This window comes from Lethenteron reissneri, chromosome 38, assembly GCF_015708825.2.
Source record: "Lethenteron reissneri isolate LAM-NWPU_2019-01 chromosome 38, ASM1570882v1, whole genome shotgun sequence".
NCBI classification, from domain to species: domain Eukaryota; kingdom Metazoa; phylum Chordata; class Hyperoartia; order Petromyzontiformes; family Petromyzontidae; genus Lethenteron; species Lethenteron reissneri.
Genome location: NC_083816.1, coordinates 8,756,707 through 8,778,337, shown reverse-complemented (window position 1 = coordinate 8,778,337; position 21,631 = coordinate 8,756,707). Strand labels below are relative to the sequence as shown.

General features: G+C 49.5%; 1 protein-coding gene across 6 annotated transcripts in view; it reads left to right on the top strand.

The window, feature by feature from the left end:
- The window catches only part of LOC133351768 (IQ motif and SEC7 domain-containing protein 1-like), a 229,677-nt gene that overhangs the window by 175,622 nt on the left and 32,424 nt on the right, over positions 1-21,631 (top strand). For 4 of the 6 annotated variants that reach the window (XM_061567262.1, XM_061567267.1, XM_061567263.1 and 1 more), the window contains exons 2-4: positions 15,965-16,265; positions 18,555-19,783; positions 20,365-20,526. In XM_061567262.1, coding sequence (XP_061423246.1) covers positions 15,965-16,265; positions 18,555-19,783; positions 20,365-20,526 — 1,692 coding nt within the window. Of the gene's footprint in view, positions 1-2,870; positions 2,975-4,620; positions 5,077-15,964; positions 16,266-18,554; positions 19,784-20,364; positions 20,527-21,631 lie in introns of those variants that run through there. The other 2 variants (XM_061567264.1, XM_061567265.1) reach the window with 2 other exon arrangements.

The window sequence follows — 21,631 nt, the reverse complement described above, 5'->3', positions numbered from 1 at the left end:
ATAACATATTTTAAAAAGTATATGTCTTAGAAAGCGTTTAAAAAGTATAGTGTTTTGTAATCGTAACAATGCTTTATTTTTATACGACATCTTCCATGTAAATTTGGTTCCCGCAAAGAAAAACTTCAATTTTCGGTAACTCTGTTGTTTTTTCATATTATTCCCATCCTGCATTGCCGAATATCTTCCTATTACCCGCGCAGATTAGTGGAGTAAACTTGCGGATAATATCGCGATATTCTTCTCTTAAACATCCCCGTGGATCGGAGCGGGTCTCCCGTGCAGTGCACTGACTTGTACACGGTCCACAGCCCGGGTACGGGTAGCCGTTTGCGACCCTGGTGCGGCCGGGTACGGGTACGGGAAGGCCGTGAGTCACTGGTGAGTAGCCGTTTGTCACTCATTTCAGGTAGGGTACGGGTACGGGTAGGCAACGGCTACCCGTACCCGGCCGGGCTACCCGTACCCGGCCGGGTACGGGTACCCATTTGCGACCCTGGTGCGGCCGGGTACGGGTAAGGAATCAAAACCCGTTTGCGACCTCTGCCACACACTCACCATGGCCCTCCTCCCCTCCCTCCATCCCCCGCGACTATATAATTCCTCGTCACAGCCATCTCTTAGACACTTGTGTTGCGCCCGAAACATCGTGATTTGATTTAGTTGTTTTCATTCATTTGATTTTTTACCCACGTGACTTTACCGAAAATAACAAAAAGTACGGCACATCACATTTGGAATTCCCTTCCGTCGCCTTGTTTCGAAAGCTGCCACGAAAACCGTGCTCAACTCGAGGCGACGATTTAACCCTTGTCTGTTACAACTATGGCCGTGCTTTTCGATTTAAAGCTTTCGTGACTGCAGGGATTCATCTTCTTGGTTCTTTCGGTAAAGTCACGTAGAAGGGAAATAAGAAAATAATACAAATTAAACATTATTTTTTAAAATTATGTTTTATTTGTAGAAGGGAAATAATAAAATAATACAAATAAAACATAATTTTAAAATAAAACATTATACAAATAAAACTATTTTTAAATAAAACATAAAAAAATTGTTTAATTTTTATTATTTTATGACATCCCTTCTACGTGACTTTACCGAAAGAACCAAAAAGATATGACCGTGCTGTTTGTTGCTGGCCGTGTGACGTTCTAAGGGCTTGGGACCTGCGCAGCAGCAGCAACAGCAACAATTGTAAATCCACATGCCACTGGGCAGGAGGACGTCTTTCTTACTTATGCCCCTTTGCTGTTGGTGGCCCCGTTGATCACAGGAGGCAAAGACAGAGGCGGTCGGTAATGACTCATGGGGCGATTGTAACTTCTCGCGCCGCGGGACGCTTCATTTAACTTGGAGGAGGGCGGGATAATTCCGCCACAATTTGTGAGGGGTGAGTGGAGTCGACCCCCACCACTCATCCCCCCCCCCCCACCACTCATCCCCCCCACCACCACTCAAGCAACCTGTCACAGTCCAAAAGCTGCTTGGGCAGCGCACGGATCATACATGTTAGATCTCCGAAAGACGCTTTGTTTATTTGCCTCCCCTCCCCGCCACCCCCTTAGGCTTTCCGCAGCGGCATGTCGGGTACACGTAAGCGTGTGTATATTTAGTTCATCTTGGCAAGTGTGCACGCGCTGTGGGCATTAACATCGCCCCGACGGCTCTATTTCGGTTAGAGATGCGTACATAATTTAGCGGCACTGGTATGGTTATGCGTTTCCCCATCGGTCCCAGCCTGCTATGCATCGATTTTTCTTAGCGGATTAATTATAGCAAAAAAAACATTAAAATGCCCAGCAGACAAAGCCAGACCGGTAGATTTGATCTTCTTGGTTCGGCCACAACGCAAGCAGCCGTCCTCAGGACGGCTGCTTGCGTTGTGGCCGAAACGTCGTGAGAATTATTTTATTTTATTATGTTTTATTTTTATTATTTTATTGCTTCCCTTCTACGTGACTTTACCGAAAGAACCAAGAAGATGAACCCCTGCAGTCACGAAAGCTTTAAATCGAAACGGTAGATTTGAGTTCAAATGTTTTCCATGCTGCTGTCCTCCAACAGACCAATGCCCGTGCACGTCAAGCATCATCGCATCATCTTCATCTGTGTTGCGCCCCCCACCCCACCCTCCACTTTACATCCACCACAAGCCGCCAGGGGCCCCAACCACTCTGCACGTTTCCCATGTATGGAACCCACCCTTCCCCACACTGTGCAAACCACCACCACTGACACCCTCCCCATCATCCCAGCAGCCCACACCGTGGCCAATGATGATGCCCCCGCCACGCCTGCTGTGCCCTCTCCTCTCAGCAGCCCAACCGCTGGAATTCTAAGAGCGAAAGCCTCCGACCCAGATCTGTGCTTCAGTGTAACTTTGGCAGCTGTTGTTGCTGATGCTGCTGCTGCATCGCTTGCTCTTTCTCGTGACCAGCTCAGCCTTTTGTTTTAAATTTATATAACCCCTCCAACCGTCGCGAACAAATCATGCAGTAGCGAGTGCAGTCGTGAAATGTTAAAATTTTTGCCGACGTTTATTCCGGTCGTACTTTTCTGCTGATGCGATCACCGCCACCAGACAAATCTTCCTCGTATCCTCCGCTGTGCAGTGGTCTACGTGAGACCCTGACTTCTCTCGGCGAAGCCGGAAAATCTGTGCGGGCTCGCGTGGTCAAGCCGCTGTGGATTTACGTGTTCCCTTTCTTCTTCGTCTCCTTTCTGTCTTCATCTTTACGAATGAGTCCTGCCATCTGGGTGCACTGGATGCTTCTGCAAGATCCTGCACTGGTGCAGGCCACAGTGGATCTGATTTGATTATTTTTTAATTCGTAATAGATTTTTTAAAAATATATATCTCAGGTTTTTTATTTGCATATTTTTTTCCGGGGTTGCTCTTCGTTGCGATGTGGTGCCTGCACTGTGCGTCGGAGCGCGCTCCATCCCTCTTTGAGCTGGAGCTAATCAACTGGTAAGGGTCGATGTTGGAGACACCGTGACCCCATGGAGATTCCGTGACCCCATGGAGACGCTGTGACCTTACTCACGTGAGATGCGCGTGGCCACCCAGTGTTCCTTACCCCTCGTTACAGCCTCCACCTGCCCAGGATCACAGGCACCTTATTGATCGGCGGCCCAGGTTACACTTGCAAAGGAGACTTTCCTGGTCTCATGCGTTCTCACTGGGAAACTAAACTTCTAGCATCGGTGACGTAAACGTTATTGGGAAAGCATTACCCGGTTTCGCTCGGGCTATCAACACAAATTCCCTCCGCATTTTCCGATCTTTCGCCGCCTCTGCTTTTGTAATCGTTACATTCCATTGTGCAAAGAAGACAGTCTTCTACGTCTTCTACGTCTGCCCATCTGGTCCTAGGTCTTCCTCTTTTTCGTATTCCGCGTGTCAATTTCTCTTGCCCCAATTTTCATGGTAACCTCTTTGCGGTGTCCGTCCTTAGTGGATGTTGAGCCATTGTAGTCTCTTCCAGTTGATAATTAATAAGACCGACAGCCTCTTGTTCCGTCCTCTCTCTGGCTTCTGTGCTGCCTACTTTCATTCGCCAGTTGATTCGTGTGATCTGGCAGAGGCGTTGCTGGTCAAATGCATCTAAGCGTGGTTCAGCAGCCTCTGTGAGAGACGTGGCACCTCTGTTAATTCCTCTGTGGTGAGCATTGCCTTCTGTTAATCACGCACACGTCCGCACAGTTATACTTGATAACATTACGGACTGGATTTGCGTAGCGTCTACATGAGGCCGCATCTCACGATGCTTTATAAAATCGGTGGGAGTATTTACTATGCATGTACACATTCATAGATACAGAGACGATTACACATACTACACATTGTAAAGTAATGCATACGGACATGCTGACTGGTATGCAATGTCCCACTCCGCTGTGCCATAATCTGGAATGAATGACCGTATACAGTAGGATTATCAGAACAAATGGTATCATTACAATATTGAATTTGAGATGTAAATAATAGCAGACTATGGTAATTTGCAGAATATAATATTTAGGTTGTGTTTCAATGCACGTAGATTTACCAATTGTATACATTCATGGTTTACACATCATTAAGATGTTAATAATGCGTGTGTATGTGTGCTTGCGGGTTCGATTCCCGCTCATGGCCAACACCAGTGACGATTATCTGAATCAGGCCTGGGCCTCCTCTGGGTCGACCCAGCCTCAAATGAGTACCTGGTGCGATGTGTAAATAAACGCCAGTTGGGAGACAAAGGCGGCCGAGCGTGGTGCTGGCTACCCACCCCCTCGTGTGCCGTTCTGGCCTTCATAGGTGCTCGCGAACAGCACTTTACCCAGCAGCCTGTAAAGTCTCTATGGGGAATTTAGATTTTGTGCGAAAAACAAAGCTGAAATTAGGAACAATAAAATCACAGGTATCGAGAAAACCAATGAATCATTATTATTAAGGCTCATCCGATTCGCCGTTTGAAATAATTTAACACCAAAATGTGCGTGTGTTCTTTTCCACCCATGTGATGATTCAGCAGACGTACGCGCGCGTTCGTATTTTATTTATTAATTTTGCGCGCAAGGGTAAGAGGCGGGCAGCGAAGGTGCTGTTGACGGGGTGACGACGCCGTGCGCATGGAGAGAGAGAGAGGGGGGGGATGATGCGGTCAGAGGTTAATCGCGCGCCGTGTCAGCTGTGACACCCTCATGAAGAGCCACGGATGACCCTTCTGCCGTGCACTGTACATGGCGCGCGGAGTCCTCTTGCGAATCAGCACGGACGGGAGGCAGAAGCGGCAGCGGCAGCAGCAGCAGTAGCAGCAGAAGCGTGCGGCACCCACCTCCGCTGCGTGCATCGAGAGAGAGGAGGCGCGTGCGTGCGAGTGAGCGAGGAGAGACAGAGAGACGCACGCACGCACGCACTCGTAGCGTGTCAGACGGAGAGAGGAGGAGGAGGAAGAAGACGCAAGGGCAATCGGGTGGCCGGGAGACGTCGTCGAGACGCGATGAGACAAATATAGCGTGCGAAGTACACACCGTTCATTCCCTCTTCCCCGACGCGCGTTCCGCAAAAGACTCCGCTATGAGGTACGATATATTCACGCGTTCTCTCGCGTCGCGATGGTGGCTCGGGCTTGCTCTGGAGGCTTATTTGATTATCCCTTTTGGCCGGGCTCGGCAGGATTTGTCTGCACGTTGAGTTCCTCCGCCACCGGGCGCGATTAAACCCACCTTTGCCGCCGACAAACAGATGGCAGTTACGCTACGCGATGATTTATTCCGGACGCATTCGGTGGGGGAGACTTCTGCAAGGGCGTTTTTGTTTGTTTGTATGTTGCGGCGAAGTCGTCCCGTGTTGTTTCGCATGGCCGTGTTGTCGCAATGCTCTACCTTGAATTCGCGTACTCTTGCCATTCGTTGCCCGACTGACAGTTGGATCTTAACCCTCCGCGATGTTTTATTCGGGAGACTGTGGGTGACTTTTGAAGGGCGTTCTGTGGCGAGGTCGACCGTGTTGTTTCCAGTGGGCTGTAGCGTATCTGGTAGCCACAGTCTTCCAATTATAGTACCGTCGAAAAAACGGTCACCTTGTTAAGTTGCATTGCAAGTGACGCTGCTAATGATTGTTCGTCATTCGTGTCTGCGTCGGACGTGTGTGTTTTTTTGCTGAAGGTGGGGCTTTGTTGGCCAGCTATGGTTGAGAACTGCAATTAAGCTTGCTCGATTGAGAAACTGCAATTAAGCTCGCTTGATTAATTAACAATCACAGTGTTTGCATTTTGAGATTATCGCATCCCGATGCATGCATTGACTAATTCGCTTTCTTTCCGCGAGCCTCTTCCTTGCACATTTTGCCACGTCAAAATATGCGGTGGTTTTCGCCTTCCAGCGAACGCTTTGGCACCGTGTTGTGTACAGAGACGAGCGAATTATCATTTTTTTTTCCTTCAAAAAATAAAACATGAATCGAGCAGCGTTCCATTGCGAAATTGCCGTGCGAGGCTGGAAATGGTTCCCTGATGAAAAGGGCCTGAGCCGTGCCTGAGGAGAGTGAGTATGCCGATGACGCGTAATGAATTTTCATTTAGGCCGGGCAGGCAATTGTGAATCTATAATGAATGTGGAATGATATCGGTGCATCTTCAAGGCAACGCTCTGCAACGTCCTTACATGGCACACGTTTTTTTCATGGCAATGCCATTGGGCCTGCGTTTTTTTTTCTACCACAGTCCAATGGGAGGCAGGGAAGGGGAGGGGAAGACCGGGAGATGGAAAAATAAAAATGACAGTGCGCTCGCACAGCGCTGTGCGGCTTGCTCAAAATAAACAGCAGCAGCAGAAGCATCCTGGTTCCAGTTCATTCGGAGGCATGCGTTTCCACACGACGCTTTCGTTTTGCCAGGGACTGCGTGCGTCTGGCTGCCTTTCTCGGTGTTTTAGTTGCTCGACGTCTCGTACGGGAATCGACGCTCGCCTCGTTTGTTCGCTGTGAATGGAGAGCGCCGGCAGAATGAAGATGAGGCCCTCTGCGTAACGGGTTACGTGCACATTCGTCAGCGTGGGCTGGGGCTATATGACACTGACTACGTAACCGCCATGCAAATGCATCCTTCTAGATTAAAAAGTCATTATTATTATTAATAGTAATAATACTCTGATAATTATTTAATACCGCGTCTCCATTGCATAAGAGATGCGCGTCGTAGTGATCTCACACCTAGGTCTAATAAACAACGTGAAATCGTATTCCATTGCCGGAAAATCTGTTGTGAAGAATCCAATTGGTTATTTCATTATTTTCTCGTGAATGATCCGAATTTTAAAATGCTGCTGCCCTCTGCTTGTATATTAATACGCCCACACACGGAAAATACAATACAGTACAATATTGAATTCATTATGGTTATCATTTCCAGTGCTTTGTCAATTCACTGCTGGATGCAGCCCTCCTCATACCGTGTTGATCATGGGGGATGTTTGTGCACTGCAACTATACATCTGTAGATCCAGAGTTCGAGTCTCTCCCATGGCTAACATCAGTGGACGGTGATGTCAGAGCCATTCCTGGACAACCCCATCGCCAACCAGAATCAGAATAAAAAAAAAATCTGTACTTAGACTGGAAGAATCCGATTAACTATGCAGCTTCACAGATGTCCAGTCATTAACCACCACGGTGAAGTGTACAGTCAAATAACCCCAGCGATCGACAGAGTACGGGGATTGCCTTCATCCAGCAGTGGATTGACAAAGGCATGGATTTTGTTACCGCTGCGGGTAAATAATCGAGGCAGAATTAATTGTGTCTTTCTGCGCTCGCAATTTTGCTCATGTAGCTTGTAAATTGTATTACGTTTACAGTATTTGGCTCTCGGGCGCGATATGTTTATATGCGTAAAGTGCCACCGTATATCACCGTGATAAAGTGGCTGAGCCAAGATTGGTAATGCAGAAAAAAAAATCAAAGCCGGCAGCAGGGAGCCACGCGATTTCTCGCTGGAATTGTCGCAATTCGTTTCAGTAATCGGTTATTGCTTCTTCTTGGTTCTTTCGGTAAAGTTACGTAGAAGGGAAGTAATAAAATAATAAAAATAAAACATAATAAAATAATTCTCACGACGTTTCGGCCACAACGCAAGCAGCCGTCCTCAGGTGAAGACCAGGTCTGTCGGGGAGACAGCGTCGGAATGATTTCAGACGCTGTCTCCCCGACAGACCTGGTCTTCACCTGAGGACGGCTGCTTGCGTTGTGGCTGAAACGTCGTGAGCTATATTATTTTATTATGTTTTATTTTTATTATTTTATTACTTCCCTACTACGTGACTTTACCGAAAGAACCAAGAAGATGAATCCCTGCAGTCATGAACGCTTTACATCGGTTATTACTTGTAACATTTTAAGTGAATGTAGCGGCCTCTAGTGGACTGTGGGTTCGCGTGAACCCATTACGTACAACGTCTACGTATTGGGGGAAGAAAAAAAATATATTCCTACTCGTGCAATGTGATGCATGCATGTTGAGCGTACGAATCGATATTAATTGATTAATTAATGCATCGTTACATTCCCCTCCCCCCCCCCCCTTAATTGGCAGTGTTGACGTGCAACCAAGGTCACCAATGTGGCCCAAACTAATGGTGGGGCAGCACAACGGCGACGGGCATTGTTGACGCTCATTGGCGGTTGGTGGTTTGTTTTTTCGATCACTTTGGCCAATATTTATATCGGACATTTAAGTCGCGACGCGGGAATTCGTAAAATCGTTTTCACATCGGCGATTTTTTTGCGCGCAAAAGAGAAAAGCTCCACAATAGAGGCTTTATTTGGGTTAGATCGCGATCTAGCCCAATTCAAAATGAGGACGGGGATAAGGGAAGCGAAGACAGCGTTGCCCCAAAGGCTGACGCAGAATTGGCCGAGCGAAACTTTGCTTGTTGCACAACAAATGTGCGCGCCAAGGAATACAGAAACGCCGCTGGACAGATCTGCACGCTTTAGGCAGCCTTGCGGTCGATTTTGTCCTGGAGTTATCCAAATAACGTGTATCGGGAGTCATTTTGAAGACAGAAACGCCGCTGGACAGATCTGCACGCTTTAGGCAGCCTTGCGGTCGATTTTGTCCTGGAGTCATCCAAATAATGTGTATCAAGAGTCATTTTGAAGACAGCTATTATCTACAGTTTTAGAAAATGTCGCGTCTTTTTAAATCCTTTATATTAAGTTCGCTTGCTTGCTTGCTTGCGCGCTTACGACCGTGCAAATCTTTCGGTCGTTTTTTAACCCACTTCCCGTGATCCAATCGAGCTGACATTTTGCACACAGACTCGTTGTGCGTGACAATTTATTTTCGTGAAAAAAAATTTCCAAAATTTTTCACTTTTTGAGAAAAAAAAATTCATATTTAATTTAAAATAGCAATGTGAAAAAAATGAAACTCTTTCTCAAGAAAAACAGAAATGAATAATAAAATAAAACCGATGCCACGCATATAAAGGATTTATAGTGAAAAACTTTGTTTTTACGGGTTAATTTTTAATCGAATAAATGCACTAAAAATGAATGCGCCATCCACATTCCAAGCACGCATGTGTGAGCCAATCCAACACCGCGATATGTTATGAGCATTCCTCCCTTATCAAGTAAACTGGAACATTTTTTTTAAAGCAATCGTGATTTTATTAATTGTTGCCTAGATTTTTAAAGTGTCTGATAAATGTGTCCATAATCGTGGAACTGCCCATATGCAGCACGACCCAATATGCATGATGCGTGCATTCAGCATGGGCGTGACACGTACACATACATTTAATTATCAGTCTACTGCTCAGAGGGCCGGCCCCCGTACCTAGCAAATCGCAGTGGGGAGTGGGGGGGGGGGGATTAGTTTGACCATGCTTCACCAAAGTGAAGGCAGGCAGCATAGGGAGTATACAACAATGGAGTTCGTCACGCGTTCCGCTCCCCCACCACCACAGCATTTGACACTGTGTCATGCACGGCAGTCTCACAACCAGGCACCAATTGCCACAAATGAACCACAATAACTTGCTGATCTCGTCAAGGAGCATAAACCATCATCACACAAACTCTGGTCATCCTCGCAGCGGTGGCTTTTAGTTAACCATCAAACAAAGACGATCACTGCATCGCACGCTTTCAGATGCACTTCTGCGGCCGTCTGGAATGCTCTTCCGATATTAGGAAGCAACTGGAGCTATGCACTTTGAAATCTAGAATGAAAACTAATTTCCTGAGAAATGCTTTCGTGTTTAGTTTGTTGTCCTTCCCCCGCACCTCCGATTAGCACGGTTGGTTACTTACAGTGCGAAATAAGTTTAGCATACGTACAGCCAGGCCCAACCTTGCTTAGCTTCTGAAACCTGACTTGATTGGATGCATTCCAGGGGTGTTTGGGTCATGGGGGTGGAACACGAGTAAAGACAAAGCCATCGAGATGGTGTTATGATTACATTGGCAAGGATGCAGGGCTGATTGAAGCTCAGAGCTACATTGGGAGTGATGCGGAGTCACTACAATAGACTTTAATTCAGCAGTGGATTGAGAACGGCTGGTGATTGGAGTCTTAACGGATCTGGTGGTGGCCTACACCTGTAAATGAATCACTGGCGTGCCGGGCGACCAGACATCGATGCACTCCGTATTTTTTACGTTATAACGCAGCGTTTCGGATCGCTGACGCGGTCGTTTTTCATCGCAATTCAGCAGCTTGGGCGCGGGGGTTGGTGGCGCGCAGTGAGATGGAGCTGAAAGAGATTGCAATGCGAGACGGAAGGCCCCTTCTTTTTTATTTTTCTCGGTTGCGAAGCAAGGAAACGGACCGTTGCTCGACTGCACTTGAGCACGCGGAGAGACAAAAGTAACGCTGATAGGGATGGGCAAGAGACACGGCCTCATCTCTATAACCAAGCAGCCGCCGTGAGCCTCTGGTTTGTGCACGGCACACGGCTCGGATGCAGCGGTGGATCGGCGAGACGTTTTGTTGCACGCGGAGGTTGCGTTCGTGAATTTGTTTTCTATTTATATGGCGCCCTTTTGTTATTAGCGAGCGATGTCGGGCGAGCTTAGCCTGCGCTTTGGCTCCTCTGCCAATGCAATTTCTGGGGAATTTGTGCCATGTCTGTGCGTAGCTTGCACAGAGCTCAGCGGAAGGATTTTGGTTGGGGAGGGAGGAGCGGTGGAGTGGAGGGGGGGGGGGGGGATTTGGCCGTCGCTGTGCCGAGATGTTAACTCCCTCGCCTGGTGTACAGGAGGCCGTGGGTTTGCTCCCGCCCGTGACATCACGCGCGCTGTATATTCTGAGTGTGCGTGTATCTCTCACCGTGCCCACGCGGATTTGCCTGCGACTCCTCCGGGTTTTTCACCTCCGCATTTCGAATCAACGTGCGTTTCGAGCATTCGGCTGCTGTAAATGTCCACGTTGGGCTATCATTTGTGGCCAGGTCGCTTCCCGAAAAAGATATATACAGCTCAGTGGACCTGACCTGGTAAAAACAAATGTAGAATTATAAAAAAAAAAATTGGGAATTTTTCTATAAAAAAATTGTGAGAAATGTTTTTTTTAATAGGGTTCGCGGGATGCAGAGATACAGAGATGCAGGGATGCAGAGAGGATATGTGCAAGCAAGCACGGGATCGCAAGCGGCGTTCGCACGAATATCGCCCGGGCTCGCATCTCACTCGCACTATGAATGGATCCCGCGATGCGCACACCTCCACCGCCACCTCCAGCGATGGCGTGGTCTCCATGGCGACCATGGGAATCGGCACCGATTGCGCCCTCGTTGCGGCGCAAGATGTGGCTTCGGCCCCCTCGTTCATTTGACCCTCGCGCAGTGGCTCTAATAATAATAATAATTACCCGCTGCTCGTTTTACGGGGGGGGGGGGGGGGGCACACGCAGCTCGGGTTTGGACGCCTTCCACTCAATGCTCACACACACATACACTCAAAACACAAAGATGCCCTCGTGTGTAGCCTTTGACGGGCTGTTGGCGGGTAAGCTTTGTTAGCGAGCACCTATGAAGGCCGACGCGGCACACAAGGGGGTGGGTGGCCAACACCACGCCCGGCCGCCTTTGTCTCCCCCCAGTGGCGATGTTTACACGCCGCATCAGGTACTCGTTAGAAGCCGAGTCGACCTAGGGGAGGCCCAGGACCGGTTCAGATAATCGTCACCGGTGTTGGCCGTCTAGCGAGAATCGAATTTGGATCCGCCGGGTTCGCAATGCGCTACACCGCTACACCGCCGCTCCCACACACGCGTACACGCTCACAAAAACCCATTCAGCAAAAAAAAATCATCCCCTTTCTGTGCTGCACTGAAATCGACACGCACCCAATGCTAATCACACGCGTGCCACGTGTTGCACTGCATCAATTTCCTTTTTTTTCATCTCCCTGCATGGCCTGCCTGCACATGAGCGTTGCATGAACATCAGCTCGGATAGGAATCCAAAGTGATTGGGGTTTTATTTTTTGTCCATGATGCTGGGAGGCATCTTACGTAAACTCAGGATTTATGTCGGTTCATCTCGTACGCCCTCATGCAGAAACTATTAGGTAACACTGTTTGTTATTGCTCTGCCTTTGATGGGCCCCCGTTGCAATTGCAAGCCGGGCAATGACCGCATTTAAAATGTTCATCAAGCTGGCTGGCTGGCTGGCTGCTGCACTGGCAGAATTAGCGCAAAGAAATGCTGAAATAAATATTTAAAAAAACCAGCGACATCTGAAATGTGTGCATAGTCGGGTGTGTATTTTTAGCCTAGGTTTGCTTTAGTTGTTCGCCATCGATAAAAAAAAAACCCCACAATGTGTATTGTGGCGTTTCGCATCACACAGTGTCACCGGAGAGTGATATGAAATACAAACTCTGCCGCGCAGCGACTGTAATTGAAAGGATAACAAGACAAATGCTCCTCCGTCCATCGTCGCTTCATCTGCCGCATCGTGAGAGCGGCACACGACCACTCTCTGTTTTCATCGTTGCTTATTTTTCGTTCATTTTCAATTACTCCCATTTGGTCACTTTAACAACAGCCACAAAAAAAAACCTTTCGCCCGCAAGAGGGAATCTTACCGCAAATTATGATCTCAGCGTGATCGACAAACATCACATCTTCAAATGCTGCTACTGCTGCTGCTGCAGCATTATGCGAGGTGTTGCCCCCAACAACTCTGCCTGTTGTCCAAATCACCCGTAACACACCCGCCAAATCGCTATTCTGGAGCCAGAATAGAGATTTCACCTCCCCCCACTCCCCCAACTGCAGCAGAGGGCTGTGCAGAAACATCCATTGTTGTACCGTATATTTACTTATTTAGCGTTTCGTTTGTTGTTCTTCCTCCGATTAGCATGGTTGGCTACGTACGGTGCGTGAGAAGTTCAGCGTAACACATACTATAATACAGGTTTTTTTTGGGGTTAGATCGCGTAAATATATAAATGTGTCATTAAAGCCGCCACCACTCGACACAGCCAATTAATAAGGTTTGTCACGTAAACAGAGCACTAATTGGCTGTGACGGGTGGTGGCGGGTTTAACAACACATTTATATATTTACACGATCTAACCCAAAAAAAACTGTATTATGGATGATATTGGTCGCGATTGCCTACGTGTTAAACATCGTACTCGCTTTGATTTTTGGGTTGCACCGCGTGTCGTTCGGTATGATGTCCGACGTTTCGTTTTACGCGCTGGGAGATTCTTCAGGAACTGAACGGCCAGTTTCTGAAGATGCTCCCACAAAGATGAGAAAAGTTGTACAGCACAACCCCAAATACCCATGCGGTATTATTACTCTGCTTCTATGCTCCCAAGGCTATGCTCTCCGCATTCACCAACCGGCACTCACCAGCGTGGTTAAAGTATGGTTAAATAAACTCCCATGGCCCGCATGGAGTGGCGAGGCCCTCATTCCCGACCTTTAAGCACGTGACTCAACGCAGCGAGAGGCAGGGGCCACGAGAGGTGACGGAGTTGTTTGAGAATGTCAGGGAACTTGTGGCTCTCCGTCAAATTTGTGACGGCTCCTTCCCCTTTCCTCACGCGGTGGCTGCCACCGCTGTGCGACGATGACATTTACTCTCAAGATGAACGCTCGATGAAAAAATTACATGAAAACCGCGCGCCCGTCTGTGTGTGTTTTTTTCAATGTTTGGCTTATTTATTTTTTCTTTGACATGCAAATAGCTCCTTTGCCACTTTTTTTTGGTGGTGCAAAAAATATGTGAACCGTGAGTTCGGGGGCAAATGGGCAAGGAACGGTGACTCGTTCACCGTTTGGCGAGCGATTGTTTTGTAAACAGGAAGGTTAGAGGGTAAAGAACGCTGCTTGGGATGCTATTGTCATTGCTTTTTAAGAAACCAGAGTAAATATTGAAAAATGCCGTTCCAAAAAAAAAAATGTCCCATCAATGTCGACCTTTCAGTGTCCTCGTATTTGTCGTTGGGGTGGTTTCGTCTCGTTTACAACAGCTTGTTCATTTAATTATATTTAACATTAAATATTTGAGAGCGGTTCGCCACGCTATTGTGCTGTCAGCCTGACGTGACTCTCATTCCAGGCCACGGCAAACATCAGCAGCGAGTAAAATCAGAACCGATCCTGGGAACCTCACCTTTCCCTCCCTTCCCCTTTTCATCAACCCCCCCCCCCCCCCCCCCCACTGACCAGCGTGGTGAAGTATAGTCAAATAACCCCCACAGCCGACGCAGTCTGGGGATGCCTTCGTCCAGCGGTAGCTTGACATAGGGCCGTACGAGTATGTCTACTCTAGCGCAGAATTAAATAAAGCAATTCACAGCGCATCGCCGCGTCTGCCGCGTGATGCACGCTTTGAGCATGTGCGGTGTTGTGTGTAGTTGTACGTGACCAGGCATGTAATGATGCGTTCGATCATCAATTAATATTGATTCTTAACGCTCGCGATGCGTGTATGGAATCGTTGCGTGCAAGGATCGATCGTTTATGATTCGTGCGAAATATGTGCCATTGTGTTTGGGGGCTAAGGAAAGAAACTAGACAAAATAGACAATGGCAGGAGGAAATGAGATGGGCGATGGGAAGGAGACAAACTGCAAAGGAGACGGAACACACGCAAGAATGACATCAGAATATTTACAGTGGAGGAATCCGATGAGCTATGAGGCTCTTTTTTTCACACGTGTCCAGTAGATATTGTTAAAGAAAGACGACAGACGAGACTGGCAGTGCGAACCCAACAGGCAATGCTAATGAAACACAATAAGCAAATGAGATCGATGGACAAGCAACAAGGTATACATTTGACACATAGACCACAGATTAGACGAAACACATTAGATGGAATATGGGAGACCGCCAATACTATTGCAGCACACAACGCAAAGGAACCAAAGAGCAGAAACTAATGGGACGATAGGCGAGGAGACAATTCAATGACGTGGAACACACGAATCAATCAAAATAATCCGAACACGACAATCAGCACAATGCAGACAGACGACACAAACAACGTGGTGCAAGTCAAGTCGAAAAAATAACGTTCTCGGATCGAATGGCGAGCCCCGTATCTTTGACATTCCGTCGAATCGCCGGGGCGGTGCTGGGGCCGACTGCTCCTGCGCCTGCTATGCGACCACGCTACGTGTCGTGAGTTCACAATCAGCTGAGACACTGACCGGTGCGTTCCCGCATGCGGCGAGCGCCGGGAAGGGGCTCTCGCGCCCTGTCGCGCTCCGTGACAAACTCTCCGCGACGAATCGGCGATGGCGCAACGGAAGGAAGCCGTTGGGGAACGGCTCCATAAAGTTGACGACGAGACCGCGAGCGATTTGCTGTACTGCAGGAGAGCCACGGTGGCTGGGCTCGGGCTCCTGCTGTGGTGGGTTTTGAGAGCGGATGTGCAATCAAATCGGGAGATAAATTTTCAACAGCCAGTGTGTTTATAAAGGGGCCTTTGTTATCGCCATTGCACGAATCGGCCTGAGTGTTACATCCAAAGCCATCAGAGACTCCTCGAGTAGTGGTTGAAAATGTCATTGAAACTATGCTTGTTATTGGGTAAATACACGGCAACATTTTCTTCATTTTTACGCTTATAGTAATTCAACTCAACCCTCCTTTGGTGATTTGAAGAATTGTGGCGAATTTGACTCAATTCAAATGTTTTTATTGTTTTAATGTTTTTGTATGATAACATTGGTATTGTCTGTCTCGTATGTTTTGCCTTGTTCTCTTTTATTTGTTTCATTCGGCTGTTACCACCGCCGGCATACCACCTCCAGTCTCGCTCTCAACATAGCTTGTGTCTAGACAGAGACATCGCTGACCGCCACCGCATGAAGAACCGTCATCATCAGCACCACCAGCATCAGCATTCTAAGCGGGTTTGTTGACATGGAATAGAAATGACACTCAGCCTGTGGAACTTTTACAAATTGACGCTTCCCCCCCCAACCCCCACAGTGTGGAGAGCGAGGCGGATGTGCGGACCTCCGCAGAGGGCGCCCGCCAAGCCTTCCTGCAGGACCCCACGGGCCCGCAGCAGAGGGGCAGCCGCTGCCCCCGCGGCTTCTGGAGCGGCGTGGCGGTGGCGGCAGCGGCCGGGTCCAGCGCCTCGTCCTCGCTGGCTCCGGCCAAGTCGCAGAAGCTGAAGCTGCAGCGCGGAAGCTCCCTGCTGCGGACGCAGGCGGACGAGGAGACGGTGAAGCGGTCGCGCAACCACGCCGGGGCCTACGAGCTGTCGGCGGACCTGCAGGACAAGCAGGTGATGAGCGGCGGCGCGATGGCCGCGTCTGCGGCGGCCACTCCTGCGATGGCCGCGTCTGCGCAGAGACACGCGATCGCCAGGGCCAGGTTGTCGCAGGGGCCTTGAGGGGCCCGCGGTCCACGGTAGCGAGATGTTAACTCCCTCGCCTGGTATACGGGAGGTCGTGGGTTCGATCCCGACCCTGACGCTTGCTGCTGTATATTTGGAGTTTGTGTGTCTCTCTCGCGGTGGTCACGTGAATTTTTCTCCTGGTCCTCCGGTTTTTCCCTCCACATTTAGAAACATGTGTTTAGATCATTTGACTGCGATACCTTTCCACATTATAAGCCAATTCGTTGAGCTATCATTTGTAGCCAGGTTGCGTTTGAAAAAAGAGCTTAAAGCTCAATAGGCTTTACCTGCTAAATCAAATATTTTTGACTCATATGATATCTCTGGTGCTTGACAATGGTAAAGGCGCAATGCTGTAGCATTGTGATAGTTTTGTTCATTTTACTTTACACCGGTTACATTGTAGATCTGGTGGGATCCACGGTTCAAGGCTCGTCACACCAGTAATGCCAAAGGATTGGTGATTTAGGAATTTCTCATTGTGTCTGAGCAAATCAATCAATGACAGTAGCTTGCATGTATTCATGTTTTGGCAGCCACGCCTATGACCAAATCACCCAGAATGCACCTGATCCCATCAGACATTGGAAGCTAAGCAGGGACACGCATGGATAGTACGTGCATGGGTTGTAGTGGTTACGGGCAGCAGTTGATTGACAATCGGGCTGTGCGTCTACGCGTATGCCGAAGCTGGCGGTCGCGCGGTTCCTGAGAGGCCGTGGCTTTCATGCTCTGCCAGCCTGGCGATCAGCTGGGGAGAATACGCCTCGGCCAAGTCCTGTGCTAGCAGGGCAAAGGTCAAACCCTCGGGATGATGGCAATGCCGCACCACTGGCCGAGTGCGCTGAAAACGTCCCGCGGGAGAGCGATGAATGAATTCCGAGCGAACCGCTCATCGGATACGGGGATTACGAAGTCAAATCGGTTAAACGGTGGCCAGATTTGTTGGGTGATACAAAAAGGTTAAAAAGTGGAAATTGGATTTTGTTTTTAGCTATAGGTATGGACTGAGTGAGGGCAACATATGGTGGATTCAAGTAAATTTGTACAAACCCTCTTGAACCGGTAATTTTTTTAAATTTATATAACAACAGTTGCCAGCCTTTGCTTACATTTCTTTTTTCGATTTAAAGCTTTCGTGACTGCAGGGATTCATCTTCTTGATTCTTTCGGTAAAGTCACGTAGAAGGGAAATTATAAAATATTAAAAATAAAACATAATAAATAATTCTCACGACATTTCGGCCACAACGCAAGCAGCCGTCCTCAGGTGAAGACCAGGTCTGTCGGGGAGACGCTGTTTGCGTTGTGGCCGAAACGTCGTGAGAATTGTATTTTATTATGTTTTATTTTTATTATTTTATTATTTCCCTTCTACGTGACTTTACCGAAAGAACCAAGAAGATACATTTCTTTTGTACATTTGAGTCCTCTCGAGGGGGAAGACGTTGTAGCACTGTTCATTTGTGACCGTGACGAGTTTGCATCGCCGAAGCACTGTGGCCTTTTCAGATGTCACTTTACCCTTTCGGTTCTCCTCTGCCATTAACGTGCGCCTTTTTTTTCTTGCTCAACGAAGCCACATCCGTTGCATTGGTATTTTATTTCAGTGACATCAAATGAACCTGGCCTGCCAATTAAATTGATAAAAAGAATTGTATGAAAAAAATACTTTGCCCGACCCCCGCAATTATCGATACCCCTACGGATTATAACCGTTCGCTTGAAATCAGATATTGTTTGAAAATAAATAATATGGCAGTCAACTAAATTAATGGACTGTGTTAACATTCGCACTACTTGCAAAATAACGTACACTGATTAATTACATACAAAAAGTGCAAAAATGTGAGTAAATATTGTTAAGAAGTGGCAAATTGATTGTGCAGTGGTCATCGCACTGCTCAATGAACCCAGCCACCTGAGTTCGATTCCTGCTCGCAGCTAACAGCAGCAGAGTGATATTGCAGCAGCATTGCACATTGCACTCCTAATTAGACGCTGAAACTGAACCTGAAAATTGCTTTCATGCGTTTGTGTTTGTGCAAACTACAGCGTTTGTCAACCCAGTTGACCGTTTTGTTTTTTAAGTGAGACGTCAAAACAAACGCTTCATTAACGGTGCCGCGCGTCGTAACTCCACGGCGACCGATCGTCCGTCTCCGCTTCCGGCAGGTGGAAATGCTGGAGCGGAAATACGGCGGGCGGTTCGCAACCCACCGCGCTGCCTGCACCATCCAGGCCGCGTACCGGCAGTACCAGATGAACCGGAACTTTGAGCGTCTGCGCAGCTCCATCTCGGAGAGCCGCCTCCCGCGCCGCATCGCGCTGGGCGGCGTGCACTCGCAGATCCCCTACGAGGTTTCCGACCGCTCCCTGCCGCCGCCGTGCCACCACGACCGGATGCGCCCGCCCTTCTACAGCAGCAAGGGGATGATGGATCCCGGCTTGGCGCACGCCATGCCCCCGGGCGCCGCCGGCGACTTTGCGGAAGGCATCACGGACCTGGAGAGCGCCTTCTCCAAGCAGGTGCGCTCCCTGGCCGAGACCATCGACGACGCGCTGCTCGGCGGCCGGGGCTCGGAGGCGGACGGCGCGGCCCGGGGCGAGTACGGCGGGGTCCTCGATCCCGCGACGCAGAGGATGGCCGGCGGCGGCGGACGGATGCTGAGCGGCGACGAGCTGGGCACCATCGTCTACCCGCCGCCGTCGCCCTACGACGCCGTGACGCTGTACATCGACGACGAGTCGGGCGTCGGCGGGGAGGCCGCCGGGCTCCTCCAGCCGCCGGGCGGCCAGGAAACGAGGGCCTACTGCGACCTCGTCCGCTGCACCTCGGAGCGCGACGACGGCGGCGGCGAAGGCGGCAACGGCGGCGGCGGCGGCGGGAGGCTCTTTGTCCCGGCGGACAACCAGCGGCGCGTGTCCTGTCCGGATTGCCGCGACCCGACCAAGCCGTGCGGACAGCCGCCGCTCCTGACGGTCGAGCAAGCCGCGGAGGTGGCGGCGGACCCCTCGGTGGGCCACAGGGTGGCCAAGCGGGCGGTCTCGGGCCGTGGGCATCCCGCGCTGCTGGGCAGGGCCGGTGGGGGGAGGCTCGACGGGCACCTGGGCATCAACGGAGGCGGAGGGGGCGGGGTGGGAGCGGGAGGGAGCGGCGCAGGCCGGCCCCCAAAGTCGGAGTCGGACGCCTCGGACGGAGACAACGACAGCGTGAATAGTACGTCCAACTCGAACGACACGGTGAACTGCAGCTCGGAGTCGTCGCGGGACAGCCTGCGCGACACGGTGCACAGCAAGCCGAGCTACCACAAGGAGACGTGCAACAGCTGGGACTCGCCCGCCTTCACCAACGACGTCATCCGCAAGCGCCTCTACCGCATCGGGCTCAACCTTTTCAACAAGTGCGTGGTCGACCGTCCCTCGCGTGCGGCCCCGCCTCCGAGCTTGTGAAAGAATCGTGGCCTTTTTATTGATTTAGTCTTTATTAAAGCTCTTTTTTATGCTGGGAGAGGGACGGAGTGGTGGCGCAGATGTTTGCGCGCTGTGCTATGAACTCGGCGAGCTGAGTTCCATTCCCGGCCACGGCTACACAGCTAGCATCCCTCCCGCACTGACCGTTTTGATTAAATATGGTCAAACAATCCCCATAAACAACATGGGATGGGGAGGCCTTCATCCTTGTCAAATGGGTTTTGGTAAGTTTTCGGGTTTTTTTTTTCAGCACGTACCCGGACATATTTTTGTCGCAAGCAATTGCAATCACGTTTTCCCATGCGAGGCTGAAAAACAATCTGTCCGTTATTCATGCCTCCCAATTTTCTGCGGCTGCGACGGCACGGCGCCTCGAGACGCGGCTGAATAAATCCGAATTGCAACGTACGATTGCATTGAGAGGCACGCTCATATTTTCCCGCCGCTTGTTTCCGAAGCTTTACATTCTGTCTCCACGCGCGCATGCGTGCGTGTCTCTCTCTCTCTGCAGAAAGGCGGAGAAGGGCCTCCAGTTCCTGATGGAGCGTGGGTTTATCCCCGACACGCCGTACGGAGTCGCCCAGTTCCTGCTGCAGAGGAAGGGCCTCAGTCGGCAGATGATCGGAGACTTTCTCGGCAACCGCCAAAAGCAGTTTAACCGGGATGTCCTCGAGTAAGACTTCTTCTTCTTGTGAGGCATGCACACATGGCAATGCATCTATCCTTTGATCATCAGGCCTGCGATGGTGCCTAGTGGGCACCGCGGTAGCGAGATGCAAACTGGCTCGCGTGGTATTTAGGAGTTCCTGGGTTCGATCCCGGCCCTGACGATGCCTGTATATTTGGAGTTTGCATGATCTCCCCGTGGTCACGTGGATTTTTTTCTGGGTCTTCTGGTTTTTCCCTCCAACTTTCGAAACATGCGTTTAGAGTATTCGGCTGCTATAAATTTCCACGTGATATAATTGGTGGCCAGGTCGCTTCTGAAAAAGAGCTATATAGCTCAGTGGGCCTTACCTGCTCAAATAATTTTTTTTAAAGTATGTTGCATCGATTCCTCGATTAGAATTGATTAGCTTTTCCTGATACAAGCGTTGAGTCGTGTGTGTGTGTAAGAATTGATTATTTTGCGATGTGTGCAAATCGTATGCAAATTATATTCAACGACAGTCAAATCTGCATATAATCAAACCGTCTGGAAGCCAAGTCCATGTGTGATTATATCCGAAGATGCTTTTTGCCTTCTCCCCCCCACCCCCCCACTAGTGTAATATAAAAATGTGTTGCTTATATGAGAGGTGTGCTTATATCCAGCCTCTACTCTATTCCATTCCTATAGGGGTGGAGCATTGGTTCAGTGGTTCGCGCATTGCACTTTGAATCTGGCGACCTGAATTTGATTCCTGGCCACGGCTAACATCGGTGGCGAGTGATATCTGAACCAGTCCTGGGCCCCCGCGCATGCCCCATCCTTTGACCAACCTCCACTGCCCAGCTTGGTGAAGTGTAGTCAAGCGACTGTCCTGAACAACCACAGTGTGGAGAGGCCTCCGCCTCAACAGTGGATTGGCCATGGGGCTGTCAATGACATTGTGGCCGATAGTGCGGAATAAAAACTGTTCAAGCGAGACGGAACAAGAGCCCCAACAAAACGATACGAGTGAGATAGTAAACACGTGACAAAACAAACGCGACCCTGAATTACATTTCAATCCATCCAATCGCTGGCAGTGTGAATCATTCCACGCCTACCCCTATACTGACATGTTGAGATGCAC